The sequence below is a fragment of the Trachemys scripta genome, chromosome 6 (genome assembly GCF_013100865.1).
Source record: "Trachemys scripta elegans isolate TJP31775 chromosome 6, CAS_Tse_1.0, whole genome shotgun sequence".
Taxonomy (NCBI): Eukaryota; Metazoa; Chordata; order Testudines; family Emydidae; genus Trachemys; species Trachemys scripta.
In genome coordinates this window covers 118,640,567-118,655,453 of record NC_048303.1, presented here as the reverse complement: position 1 = coordinate 118,655,453, position 14,887 = coordinate 118,640,567, and the positions used below count along the sequence as shown (strand labels likewise).

General features: G+C 44.6%; 1 protein-coding gene across 1 annotated transcript in view; it reads left to right on the top strand.

The window, feature by feature from the left end:
• SHB (SH2 domain containing adaptor protein B) overlaps positions 1-14,887 on the top strand; it is a 140,941-nt gene that overhangs the window by 99,757 nt on the left and 26,297 nt on the right. Inside the window, exons 4-5 of the mRNA XM_034774138.1 lie at positions 1,093-1,264; positions 6,997-7,116. Coding sequence (XP_034630029.1) covers positions 1,093-1,264; positions 6,997-7,116 — 292 coding nt within the window. The remainder of the gene's footprint in view (positions 1-1,092; positions 1,265-6,996; positions 7,117-14,887) is intronic.

Below are 14,887 nucleotides of genomic sequence, written 5' to 3'. Positions count from 1 at the left end.
TATGGGGAAGATGACCCAGGAACTTAGAGCAGGGAATGTAGATATTAAAACCTCTGTGACCACATCTGTGCCTTCTTCCTTGGAGGACCACAGCTATCAATATGTGGGGTTGGATAAAAATAATGATTGCGTGATGGTCCCTAAAACTCTTAAGTGTAGTTTTTATGAGCACTTATTTCAGTGTGTTTTCTGTTACTGATGTTGCAATGCCATGATTAATCACAGGCTTCCAGAACGGACACTCTGCTTTGGTGGGACCACCACGTGAGAGACGGGCGAATAACGTTTTTGGTTTTGTCACTCATTTTACCCCATTATTTCAAGACACAAGCGTCTTGCCCAGTGATTCTCAAACTCTTGTACTGGTGACCCCTTTCACACAGCAAGTCTCTGAGCGCGACTCCCCTCCTTATCAATTAAAAACACTTTTTTATATATTTAACACCATTATAAATGCTGGAGGCAAAGCGGGGTTTGGGGTGGAGGCTGACAGCTCGCAACCCCCCATGTAATAACCTCGTGACCCCTTGAGGGGTCCCGAACCCCTGGTCTTGCCAAACACTGCCTGGCTGCATTTTTAAATGGTTGCTCATCAGTCAGTGCATTTGAAGTATTCATATAACTATGTACTGTCCGTGTTTTTGCCTGGATCATTGTCCAAGCAATTCCTTGTACCTTCAGAGGAACTGGGTTCTTGCATCTTCTCTGACCTGATTTATGTTTGAATCACATCCCTAAAACAAGCGAAAATAAGTCTCTTCAGTATAATGCAAATTGCTCCACACTGAGCAGTTAAATGTGATGGAGATGCAAGTCAGATGTTGAAAACAAGCACTGTTGATGGTTGTCTAACAACTGGACTAAGTTATCTGATGCAGTATTTTAGGACTGTAATGTGAACTATCAGAAAGGCTCCATATTACGTTAAGCATCTTGGGTAAACCACTAAATCCCATGTCAGAGATGCATATTTATCCTCATTCTAAAGCATAAAGCCCTCTAAAATGCTGCAGTTCTGGTGATCATTGTTAGAATTATTTTTGTCAGTAGATTCTGAAAAGGTAACTGTTGTCTCTTACAAATCTCTTGCAGCCCAGTTTAACGGGAATGAGAAAAGGCAATCTTCTCCTTCACCTTCAAGTGACAGGCGTCGACAGCTCCGAGCGCCAGGAGGTGGCTTCAAACCCATCAAGCATGGCAGCCCGGAATTCTGTGGGATCCTGGGAGAGAGAGTAGATCCAACTGTGCCACTGGAAAAACAAATGTGAGTTCACATGGAAAACGCTGTGTGTGCACAGCTCTGAATCTGCCTGAGTGAGTGACAGGCAGCTGGAAGGAATGAGGCCTGTTAACATTCCGGTCTTGTTGTCTCCTGTACTTCCCGGTGTTTCATGCTGTTACAAACCCCTAAGCATGCACACAAGGAACAAGGGAGGATGTGAGAATGTCACCACCCTGAGGGTTATCTCTAATTGTTGTACAGTGTGTAAATATTATGCTGATAGGTGCCGGGGGGGGGGGAACAATAGAAGTCTGTCTGAATGATGCTCAAGAACTGTAATCATCATGACCTGTGTGAATTGTAAGTGGCTCATTTTTGTGTTTAAATTTTTATCTGTGTCGATCACATTTATTCTTGTATTTCAAGCCTATCAAAGCCCTGGTTTAAAGTCTCTCTAATTAAGATCTTGTTTATATAGAAAGTAGTCATACTGTTTCAGATATTCATCCCCTTCCACCTATCAGTGAGAACAGTCTCTGGGTTCACCTGGCTGGACCTGTTAAAAAACCAGTATAAGGAGGGGTCATCAGAACAAGAGTGATAATCAGCTCTGGGTTTATTGGCTCCACACCTGCTCCTAGGGCAGTCTGGGAAGAGTCTCCAGAACATGTCTGTGTCTGTCTGTCTCTCTCTCTCTCTCTCTCTCCTCCCCCCCCCCCCCTCTACGGGGGTGCCTCTTGGGTTCCCTGTGCTTCCATGTCACACAACGGATGACTGAGCAGAGCTGCATGTGTGGTTACAAGTGGTAATGTGATCTGGTACCGGACCTATTGCAGCAGATACAGCTTAGCCAAGTGGCAGCACATTCTGCAGGTGGGGTTTGCACCTCAAGTTCTCCAATGGGCAATGTTCCCATCCACACAGTCATGCTACCCCTTTGGCATCGCCCAAAGCTTTCAAGCAGCTACGCATTGAAAATACAGAAATCTCTAATCTAGGAAACTGCAACGGTCAAGGATCAGTCAACACCTCTACTATAACCCCCTGGCTTTTACAGGACTATAACGTTGGCTATAAAAACTCACTCTGGGATTTAAGTGTTTTTAGCCAAGAAACTACCATCAGTTTCATACGACAAATTTTGATTAGAATCAGTTAAGTAGTTTGGGCTCTTTAAAGAATACAAAGTTTAGTAGGGTGGGGATGGTAGTGTAACTCAGAATATTTGGTGGGCGAATAAAATAGGACATGACTGAGGTCAAGATTTAGTGGATAATTTGAAATGCAACAACTGTGTTAAAATAGAAAGTAAAAACCAGAGTTCTGGCTGTACTTCTGTCTTCAATTCATCGGGTGATGTTCAGATATTTACACCAGACTCTTGGTTCATCAACTTGACATGAAATCCAAGATTGAATCCCCGCAAAGGAGCAGCGTCTGACTTTGGGAATACAGTAGCACCTTGCTAATTTGCACCAGTAACTGGGAGACCCTTTGCAACTTTCTGGATTTTGTGAACGGGCAAATGTAAAGGTCTGAAGCTGTGAGGTGTCGAGAAACCTCAGTTCCCATAACTGCATCTCCAGGGTCAAGCCTGAAATGAACAAATCATTTTTAAAAAGCAACAGTAACGTATCACAAAATAGGTGAACAGGTAGTTCATTTTTACAAACTATGCGGCAGTACATCTTGAAATATGAGTGTAAATGATTGGTTTAAAATAAGTCTTAGTAATATGACACCTTTCTGCAGCATCTGCTACTAAATCTTTGCTGAAAAGCAGAGAGAGACAGGGTTTGTGTGTGTGTGTGTGCAGATTATAAAGTGAGTGGATTAGTGCAGGGTATGTTGGCAAGACACAAATGTCAGCTCCAGCTAAGCATCAGGAAATTACTTTTAGATGCCTGGTGTTAAGGGAAAAACAAACCTCTAAGCACATGTACCTGGCAAGTCAGAGACCTGAAGAAGTTGAGTGGAACTGCTCCACTTCCCCCATATACAAGGCAAAAAATGAGACCATGAAGATGATGATGTCTCTTCTGTACTTCCTGCCTCTCACTGGAGATGAGATCTTCCTTCCTCCCCCTGCCCCTGTAAATAAGGTCCTTTGCAGCTACTCTAGTCCTCCAGTGCCCAGCTCAGAACTGTGAGTAATGTAATGCTGCATAGCAGGTGATCTGCAATACATGGGCATGACAGGATGAGTAAGGGCTGGTCTACACTGGGGGGGGAATCGATCTAAGATACGCAACTTCACCTACGAGAATAGCGTAGCTGAAGTTGACGTATCTTAGATCGATTTACCTCCTGTCCTCACGGCGTGGGATCGATGGCCGCGGCTACCCCATTGACTCCGCTTCCGCCTCTCGCCTTGGTGGAGTTCCGGAGTCGACGGGGAGCGCGTTTGGGCATCGATTTATCATGTCTAGACGAGACGCGATAAATTGATCCCTGATAGATCGATTACTACCCGCCGATCCAGCGGGTAGTGAAGACATACCCTAAGTGATGCAACTACCTGGTCTTCAGTGGCATTGTAGCTGCTTACACCAGAGCTGAATTTGGCCCTCATTCTAAGAGCGTGTCTACATATGGTGGTGGTCCCCGATTAACTCCGTGGCTGGATGCTGTTATTCCAGAACTAGAGTTTCTTGATCCTGTTTAGCTAATAGCCATTTAGCTAAGTTAATCAGCAACAACGCCATGTGTAGACAAGCAGATTCAATGGTGCAAAGTGAAAAGACCGCATTAAGGGCCTGATCTACTGCACATTGCAATCAACGGGACTCTCTGTATTCACTTCACTGGGAGCTGGAACAGGCCCTACGTGGGTAGAAATACATGATCACATTTGAATGATGCGTATACGTTTTTAGCTCAGGGGTCGGCAACCTTTCAGCAGTGGTGTGCCCAGTCTTCATTTATTCACTCTGATTTAAGGTTTCGCGTGCCAGTCATATGTTTTTAGAAGGTCTCTTGCTATAAATCTATAATATATAACTAAACTATGGTTGTATGTAAAGTAAATACGGTTTTTAAAATGTTTAAGAAGCTTCATTTAACATTAAATTAAAATGCAGAGCCCCCTAGACCGGTGGCCAGGACCCGAGCAGTGTGAGTGCCACTGAAAATCAGCTCGCGTGCTGCCTTCGGCACACGTGCCATAGATTGCCTACCCCTCTTTTAGTGTTTTGCCATACAGTTTTGCTGGGTCTCTTATTAGCATCCTTATGAGACCTGGACCTCTAGACCGTCTTCTTTTTACATGTTTATGCGAGCATACGTGCTGCGGCAATTTCACGGCTTCTTGGCCATGTTGTTGGCAGCTGAGTCTTGACGTGTGTGTGTGTGTGTATGTGTATGTGTGTGAGAGAGAGACATTTGAACAATAGACAGCCCCAGTGCAAACAAAATAAACCTATCCGTTGAGATTCTAACGCTGCCTAAGGACACACTGCCGTGCTAAAGCCTGTAGTTGGCTTTGGAAATCTCTGCAGTATTGGGTGTCTAGTGTATATGGCTATGCTATGCAAAGTAATACTCCTATATACCAGTAAAGAGTCACTGACTCCCCAAAGCCACATTAGCAATCTTGATCTCTGATACAGAAATGTAATCGCCATCCGCCGTTACCCCATGTCTCCTCAGGCTGCTGTTTTCGCCCATCACATTTTAAAGCCCAAATTCCGTGTTGCAACGCACACGTGAAGCAGTAGCACAAGCATTGCTCACTTGTGCACACACTCTGCCTTGCACACTCACGTCTAATGCAGCTGCCCCGGGCCGGGAGGCATGCATTAAGCCCTATGGGTATAGCTGAAGTGTGTTGCTTTCAATCTCAGGTTAATGGGTATTTCCATGTTGTTGGCTTAGATGTTTTGTTTTTGAGGATTATTAATTTTTTTTTTTTTTTTTTTGCACGAATGGAAATGATATATTTTTTCAGATCACCCTTCTCAATTCTATTGTTCTGTCACTTTGTGAAATCCGATCATTTTAGTGTTTTCTTCCGTGCTCAGATCACTTCATCCATTTGATAACGCTTCTTTCAATTTGGTTCTCAGAACCTTATCAGGATAACCTCTAAAATTCTTACTAAGAAATCTCCCCTACCTGTAAATATCTGATGGAAAAAGCCTTGTCAGCTAATTTTCATACTCATTTCTCAATACTTCTCATGCTTTCATTTCACAGTTAGTAGAGAGCAGAATAAAGACCCTCAAGAGCCTATGTCCTAATCCCTCCATCGGTTGAGATATTCCATTTGTGGTGGAGACTCTGGATGTAACAAGAGAGGATGACGTGATGAATATTTAATACTAGCACCGAGCTTTGTTTAGGGCCTTGCACCAGATTTTGCTAGCAGGATTTTCCATAGGGCTAACGTTACCCCACAGATGTTGAGGAGCGTAATGGATTGTCCTCCAGGGAATCTCTCTGGCAATGCCTTTTGTTCAGTGGTAGTGAGTGCAGCGCCCTTCTCAGAGGAAGTTATTGGGGAAGTAAATTTAAAACAAATAAAAGGAAATGCTTTTCCACACAGCATGCAGCAATGCATGGCATTCAAGCCCAGTAATATTTGTGGTAATGCTTGCTAAGGGTGGGGTGGGGGATCAAATTTTCTGCATCGGGGTGTCAGCTGCGCACTGCAGGAGTAAGGAAGAGATTCTCCCCATACATGTACATCATTGCACCACTGACCAGGCATATCATGTGTCTGGCACAAGGGGTGAGGTCTGTTTTCCTCTAATGCCTTAGCTTGTGCATTATGGGACTAGTACAACCTGATCCTGTATGGCAAATCCTAGGGAAACCAAGCCTCCACAACATTTAATTTGCAGACATGCTTGCAGATGAGGAAGGGCTAATTTCTCCCTCCCCTCCTTCATGATGTAATTGACGAGCTTTCAGAATGCCTGACCCCTTCATCTCTCCTTAAAGGAGCTAGCCCGATAGACTTATCCAGGGGGTTAAATAAAAACATTCTACATTATTCACAGGTGTATTTAGAAAGAGTGCCTTTGGTTTAGCCGTTCTGTTAAGGAAACAGGCACACCTATTTCTCATTTCTCTTATTCTTTCATGCTTTCTCATATTTCATATAGCATTTCTCATATATAGCAATCCTGATGTTCCCTTTTTGTTCTGTTTTTATTCCCCAGTTAGATTTATACAATTGGATCATTTCAATTATTTAAATTACAGATACACTCCCTTCTGTGGGAGGCAGGAAACCTGTGTGGGTTGGAGACCAGAGATTTTCACAGTTCTCTCCTATCATATGATTATGGCAGATATACCATTGTTTTCTAACAATGTCCTCAGATTGTTACCAAACATTGCATGGGAAGGTTCATATAGACGCTACTAGTATATACATCCTGATTTATATTTCAGCCTTCTGTGACACTCCTGTGCAAGCGTCATCTTAAATTGTAACTTGCAGTGTTGTTTTGGCCAGCTTGATCCCAGGATATTGGAGAGACGGGGTGTGTGAGGTAACATCTTCTGTTGGTGAGAGAGACCAGTTTTCAAGCTGACACTGAGCTCTGTCCTTTTCACCAACAGAAGCTGGTCCAATAAAAGATATTACTTCACTCCCCCTGTCTCTCTCAAATTGTAATGACAGCCTTCTAGAACGTAACCAATGTATTTTATTGGAGTGATCTTCAAGCTGTTAACCAATGATTCAAATTAAAGCACTTATGTAGCTAAATGTTCTGTGAGTTGAATACTTGTTTACTGATGTCTTAATTGCTTTTCCTTTTTCCTAGATGGTATCATGGCGCAATCAGTCGGACAGATGCAGAAAACCTGTTACGGTTGTGTAAAGAATGTAGCTACCTTGTAAGGAATAGTCAAACAAGCAAGCATGACTATTCTCTTTCCTTAAAGTAAGTACAGTTCAGTAAAACATGATGGACAAAACCTTCTAAACAAGGCTTCCTTTGGTGCAGTAGAATTCAGTCACTTTTGTGGCGCTAGTAAGGCTGGATAATGTACCCAAAGGAATTGTAGAATTCGGATTGTCAGCTTGTGTTGCGTCTAGTGACAGTTCCTAGATTTGGCTTTGCACTTCTGGGGTGTTAAGGGATTTTTAATCTTTGCTTGGCGCGCTTTTAACGAAATACACTTGATCTTTTCCAGCATCTAATTAAAACATTCATGCTCTTTCTGTTTTGTTTCAGCTTTTTAATAGACACCCATTTCTTGCTTGTTTTCCTTTTTAACAAAGACTGTCTTTCTGGCTGGAAATGTGCAGTTGGGGGAAGCTGGTGTGTAGGATGTAGTGCTATGAGTGAGAGATTGGAGGAGATTCGTAACAGTTAATGGGACAAAGTCAAGGCCCATGGAACTCCAAAATTAAGTAATTGTCTTTGTTCTCATCTCTTCCATACTTCCAGTTAACAATTCTTCCCCTCCTGGCTTGGCTCACTCAGAGCATGCTCACGTTGTGCATATCAGCTCATCATAGACTCACCTGGCTCAAGCGTTCATGCCACTGTTCCAGCAGCTAAGGAAATGCTGTCTTAGCCGAAGTCACAACCTAACCCTCTGTGCCTGCGTACGGCAGGAAGAAGCCCCTCCATGGGCTACGCCGACCTTGGGTCTGGGCACGCAGGCGTAAGGAGGCTTATTTACACCCTCCCTGGAACAGGTCTGTGTAAAAGACTATGCCTCTGTTGGAGGGTACGTCAGCACTGCAGTGAGACCCCCGCGGCTGGCCTGTGCCAGCTGACTCGGGCTCGCGGTGCTCGGGCGAGGGGCTGTTTAACTGTGCTATAGGTGTTCAGGTTTTGGCTGCAACCTGGGCTCTGGAACCCTCCCACCTCGCAGGGTCCCAGAGCCCAGGCTCCAGACCGACCTGGTCTCTAGCCTCCACCAGTCCCTTAGACCCCTGTGGCTGGCACGGGCTTCTGGGGCTTGGGCTAACTGCAGTGTAGACATACCTCGATTCGTGATGCTTCCTACGGCAAGTCCTGGGATGGTGCAGCAGGCCCATTCCTACTCCATGGGGGTAGGGAGGGGTACCTAAAATCTCACAAGGGCTCCACACTTACATGTAAATCTAGCAGTTAGCCCGTTTCAGACCTCCTACCCTTAAAGCTACAGGCCAAATACTCAGCATAGTCCATTGACTTCATGTTCTCAGATTTGGTTTTATGCTCCCGTTGCCTTCAGCAGATGTGTGCCAATGTGCACAGGCTGAGGGTCTGGCCCTACAGGTTAAAAATATGCCGTTCAAGAATATTAAAATCCAGATTCCTCTCTGTATGTGTGTCAACACACCTTTCACATGCAGGCTTGCACTGTGGCTTTGTGCTGTCGTGTGCAGAGACCCACCCAGAACAGCTGGAGTGCAGTTTCTGTGTAGAGCAGTGGTTCTCAAACTGGGGCCGCCGCTTGTTCAGGGACAGCCCCTGGCGGGCCGGGCCGGTTTGTTTACCTGCCGCGTCCGCAGGTTTGGCCTATCGCAGCTCCAGGCCACTGGGGGCTGCGGGAAGGGCGGCCAGCACATCCCTCAGCCCGCGCCGTTGCCTGGAGTGGCAAACCATGGCCAGTGGGAGCCGAGATCGACCGAACCTCCAGATGCGTCAGGTAAAGAAACCGGCCTGGCCAGCCAGGGGCTTTCTCTTAACAAGCGATGGCCCTAGTTTGAGAACCACTGGTGTGGATGATATCCTCCTCTGATCCTCGCCTGTTTTCTGTGAGTTGTCAGCTGTAACGATTCCTCTGGTTCTCTGAGAACCTTGGAATGAATGACCCCGGTTCTGCTGACTTAAGTACATTTAAATTATACATTTAATAGGTTTTAAGGCCAGAAGGGAGCACCAGGATCATCTAGTCTGTTTTCCTGTATGACACAGGACAGAGAATTTCAGCCCAATGATTTGTGGTCCAACTAGAGCATATCTTTTAGGAAGACAACTAACTAACCCTGTGTTAGACTCCAGATGATGGCGAACTCACCCCTCCCCCGGGAACCTGTTCCAGGGGTTAATTGACCTCGCTGGTAACATGTTGCATTTTTATTTCCGGTTTGAATTTTGCTGACTGAACTTCCCGGCATTGGCTCTTGCTGTGCCTTCATGTGCTACATTAACGAGCTGACTGTTACTAGTAACTCTCTGTGTGGGTCTTTAGTCTGTGTTTTAAATCTCCCTTTAACCGACTCTTTGATAAACTCAATAGCTCAAGTTCCTTTAATCTGTCATGATAAGGTACGTTTTCCAGGCCACCGATCGTTTTTGTCGCTATTCTCCAAACCCTTCCCAACATGGTTTTAAAGTGTGGACCCCAAATCTGGACACAGAATACAACGATGGTCTCACTAGCGCAATATACAGTGTAGCGAGGTATACCGCCTCCCTAGTCCTTCACAATAGCGTCGGGCTGAGAATTGGCCCCCTCTAGACATTGATAGTTCCCCATTCACAACTGTGTTTTGAGGCTGATCAGTTAACCCTTGTAAATCCCTTTCATCTGAGTCACGCCGATTTTTAGCTCATTCGCCCTTTTCAAGGAGGCTGTTGTGTGGTGCTGTCAGCTGTCCCAGGATATTCCCGCCGCCCGATTCCCGCGGTCAGCCACACTTGTACTCCTCTCCGAGAACAATAACACGTTCTTTTACAGAACCGCGTTTCCCAGGATCCCGCATTGCAGGTAGTTAATTATATTTTCATCCTTTCAACTCTTCGGCGATGGTCCTGTAGCTGCCGTTCCATGACTTCGCCTGCTATTGGATCCCGGACAAACAGGCCTATAGGTTATGTCTACACAGCAATTGAAAACCAGCGGCTGGCAGGCCTCAGGCTTAGGGGCTGTTTAATTGCAGTATAGACATTCAGGCTCGGGCTGGAGCCCTGGCTCTATGATCCTGGAAGGTGAGGGGGGTCCCAGAGCTTGCATTGCCTCTGAACCCAAATGTCAACACTTCAATTAAACAGCCCCGTGAGCCCCAGTCAGCCAGCAGGGGCCAGCCACGGGTGTCTAAATGCAATGTAAGCATACCCATGGTTACCTGGTTCATACCATTTGCCCTTTCTAAATATTGGCAAATCACTAACGTTCTTATCTCCAGCTCTCCAAGATTAACATCAGTGCTCTGGAATGCTCCTTTAAAATTCTTGGGTGCAAAAAAATGGTTTTAAAAACGGTTGTCTTTAGCAGACATGGTTTTAACATCCTCCTTGGCTACTGTTGGACTGGAAAGTATTTCATCATCATTATATGGTGAGACTGCACCATCCAGCTTCTTCCCAAATACAGAGCAGAACTATTTATTGAACACTGCTTCTGCCTTGTCCTCATTGTTGTCACTTTCCACATCTCCAGCTAGGAGTGGATCTGTACGTTTGAATGGGTTCCTTTTGTTCCTGATCTATTTCAAAACATGCCATCTTTTTGTCCTTGGCCCTGTTGGCCATGGGAAAGTTTGATACCTTTTAGCTTCTGAAATAAATCGCCTGCATTCCTTTAACATCTGATTCCTATTCGCTGCCAGCTGCCTCCCTGTTTTTCCATTTATTAATGTATTGTTTCATTATATTGTATTGCTGCTTTCATATCCCCTCCTAATGAAGAGGGCTGTTTAACCAAAATAGCCCTTTGGCTGCTGAGGGACTCGTTCCCTTTGGGCCTGAAGTAAGATGTTCTTCTGGACTGTTCCCAGGCATTAGTCACGTGTCTCTGTCTAATTATTTCCTCCCAATGCGTTTTTCCCATCATTATTTTTAGCTTTTGGAAATGGACCCTTTTCAAGTGCCAAACATTTATTGCTGTCTAGTTTAATTCTGTTTGCTCAAAGCAAATGTAACCAGGTCATCATGATCACTTCCACCTAGGCAGCCCACTAGCTTCAAGTTCAGTGAGTAATCTCCTACCTGCCTCATTAACTTCATTGCTGCTCCGTTCCAGATCCTCATTAACGTTTATCTTGCCGTGCCGCCTGCTTCCTTCATTCTTTTTTGTTGGAGAATGAAACAAAGTGCATGTGTTCTGAGTATTTCGCCCTTTCCCATCTCTGTTATTGAACTTCCTCTGTGTTTGGCAGCAGCTCTGTATTTCCCTTTAGTATTTGTTGTTGTCCCTGATGCAGGTTTTAAAACCTCACACTAATTCTGCACTTTTAGTTTGGTCGTTTTTACTTTCATTTTGAAGCTTTTCTTAGGTTTTACTCCTACCAAGCTTTACTGCAATTGCACGCTCATCTATTGTCGTTCTGTTTGGTGTCATTTTTGTGTGGCTATCCTGTGCCCTTCCAGTTCCCACTTGCCAATAAATATCGGAGTAATTTAGAATCCCTGGGGAGTATGAGCCCTGGTGACTTTGTTGCTCTGTGTTCCTGGAATAGGTGGTGTTTGATGTGTAGCATGCATCTAGCGTAACTGCCTTGCCTTCCTTCTCTAAAGCCAGTAGACTTTTGTGGTTACTCTTAGGCCCTGATCCAGTATTGCGAACCACATGGCCACCCCCATGCACCCACCTAGAGCCTGAGTGCAGGGGCCCACCTGTGTGGCTCTTAATGCAGTTGTCTGGACCCTGAGGCTGATGTAAAGAAGATGAAATACTAGACCCCATCAGTTTTCCCAACCTCGTGATCTCCTGTATAGGTTCTAACATGTTATACCCAGGGTGCTCCAAGAAGGGTGGAAGAGCTAGGCTGCTAAAACCCAGTCTCAGGCTGTTTCTCCCTTGAACGGCATTGGCCCCAATCCTGCCTATACTTACACATGAAAGTAACGTAACTCAGAGTTATGGTCCCACGGAGGGTTACTCCTGTGAGTAAAGTTAGTCACATGTAGAAATGTTTGCAGGCCGGGGCCCGTGGTGAGTTCAGAACTCATTGACAGCTGGTCTAGAATGCTGCATAGCACCATCAACAAGCTGTTCTTTTTCAGAGACAATAAAACATCAAGATCATATTAGAGTTTTCTCTGTCTTCTTCCTTTTTTAAGAAGTGTAAATGAAATGCAGCCATCCGGCTCCTGGCTGGTGGTCGCTGTGACCCTCCGTATGGACATTCCCTGACCCCAACCGAGCCAGACCTTTCTTCATCAAGGTCAGCCTGCTGCTCATTCCCCTCCATCCTTGTATCCCACCCTCTTCACACATACAAACCAAAAGTTTCAGAGTGCTTCACTGCACAACTTCAGTACCCTGCTGACCCGCAGGAATGCAATCAACAGTTACAGCGTAAGGACAATCGTTGCAGAAACCAGCCCGGGATTTTGAAGATGCTCAGTTTTCCCCTGGTAGACAGACACAGGCATTCATGGAGGTGTGTTTGGGGGTGTGTAAAATAAGATAAAACAGAATATACTGTTTGAGGTTCTTGAATGCAACTGTAAAATAGATGTTAAATGTGTTCAATATACAAATAAGATTCAGTGCTGAGCCTCTCCACTTTGTAAATTATTTTAATGTTGCAATTATAAAGATCTAAATTAGGAACCGCCAGCTACGACCTTGTTTGTTTTAGTGCATTTGGTAGCCTAGTATAAACAAACATGGTAATTAGTGATGATATTCCATGTATGAAAAACAACTTCAGCACACGTTATTAGTTCCCAAAAGCCATGCATAATTTAGTGCTGTCATTAGTGAGATGTACCCTCCAAAATAGTTTGAATTAACTTAAAAAAAAATAATAATAATAAAAAGCTCTTCTGTACATCGGTTGCATCCGAGTGTAGCCCTTGCTCCGTGTTTGTTGACCCAGTAGGTCATAGTTAGCCAGTAAAGAGAGAGAGACTGATCAGGGAGCAGCTTACTGTCAGAGTAATTAGAGTGCATCTGTGCTCCAACTCTCTGTTCTAAGACAGTATTCTGGCTTCCAGCTAAACCGAGCCCCATCCCTGCCCACTGCTTTGGCACATGCCGCACATGTAATTCTTTACATCAGGATGTCCTTGGGAAGCTCTCCAGAGCCACGTCATAGCTCTGCTTGCTAAGTATTAGTTTGTGAATTTAAATGTTATTTTACAGAGACTTCCTCTGAGCTGGCTGGAGCCTGATTTTGTTTGGTTTTTACCTAGAACCACAGCATCTTGCCTTCAGAGAGCAGACAGTTACAGATTCGACCCATCTGCTTTCAGAGTTGGGATGACGTTTTTGTCCGTTAGTAAGAGCCTGATTCTCACTGCGAGAGAACCGGAATTACAGGGGGAGTGATTTTACTGGCCTGGAAGGATCAAAGAAAGCAGACTTGCTATGCATCTGTCAGTGGCTAGCCTCATTTTGTAATAAATTGGTAACAAATTGTGAAACTGACAGTAAACTGACCCACGAAAGCTTATGCTCCAATACATCTGTTAGTCTGTAAGGTGCCACAGGACTCTGTCGCTATTTCCATTTTAGTTTCACTGCCATTTAGTCACATGCCTCTTTAATCTCAACGAGCTAGTTTTGCCTTTGATGTTATTGGCTTCAAATACTGGCCCCAAGAAATACTCCACTTTGACAAAGAATATGGCCTGACTCCTTTCAAATAAGAGTTAAAAAAAACAAAATCTCTTTCAAGGCACAACAGTTCTTAGTCCGGTCAGTCTTAGGTGTAGTTTTCATTATTGATATCTCACAATTTAATTGCAATGGAATTCTAGAAGGACGTCTTTGGATACCTTCCCACCCCCACCCCCGTTCACTAATTTGCTGTATGGCTTCAGGGAGAAAGGAGCAACAACGGGAATTCAAAGGGCTGCCATTCTGCAGTCCAGCAATTGCTTCCTCGTTGATTTATGGGGTGACAAGACAATTTTCCAAGGGGTACAGTAGGCGTGTTTCATTCAGTTATGGACAGTCAGCTGTAAATCTTGGTTTGTGGCCACTGCCAGTTTGAGAGCAAGAAACAAGATTTTCTTTGTAAAAACCCGGTAGCCCTTTATTTGTTTTACAGAATAAACCTTGTCCTTGTTAATAAACATGGGACCAGAGAGCCATTTCCAAGTCTCACTTCTTTTGCACTATATTAAATAGATGCTTTCAGTTTTCGGACACCCCTTTAGCTAGAATGTGAACTTGAATAACCGCAATGTATAGTTGGTTTTGCAGCAACAGGTTTGCGAATAGCGGTTGACAATGAATATTGGTCTGTATATAAATGCTGCTGGAGCAAGGGATAACGTTTTTCTTCTGTTTTGTTTTGGTCAGACCTAGGGTTCTGAGGAAGCATGAGTTGTTTTATTCTTCAGTTCTGTTCTCTTTAGGTTCTTATACCGTGCTCATTGCTGTAATATCTGAACTCCTTCCAGTAGTGCATTAAGGAATAGAAGTAACATCTGTCATGTGATGTTCATTCTCTCCTCTGCCACGGGGGAGAAGTAGGTGCAGTTGAGTGTCTTGCTTTTAGAGTGTGGATTTTAATACATATTTAGCTCTGTGTTTATATTAAAGAAGGCAGATCAAAGAAATGTGTCCGCCCCTTGGAGTGGAAACATGGGGAGCTTTGTGATGGTCCTTCCTTCTGGGGAATTCGTTCCGGAGTCTCAGACCAGCCCTGAGAGAGTCCCATTTCCTGCACCGATGAGCTTTGCCCTTAATAGAGAGAGTTCTGTTGTGCCATGAGACCAGAGTTGTGGACCATGGTCTTCATCCCAGAGCTTTAAGCTGTTTGACATGCCCTGGGCCCAGGCCCTGGAGCTCCTTTTAGATAAGGACTGAAGC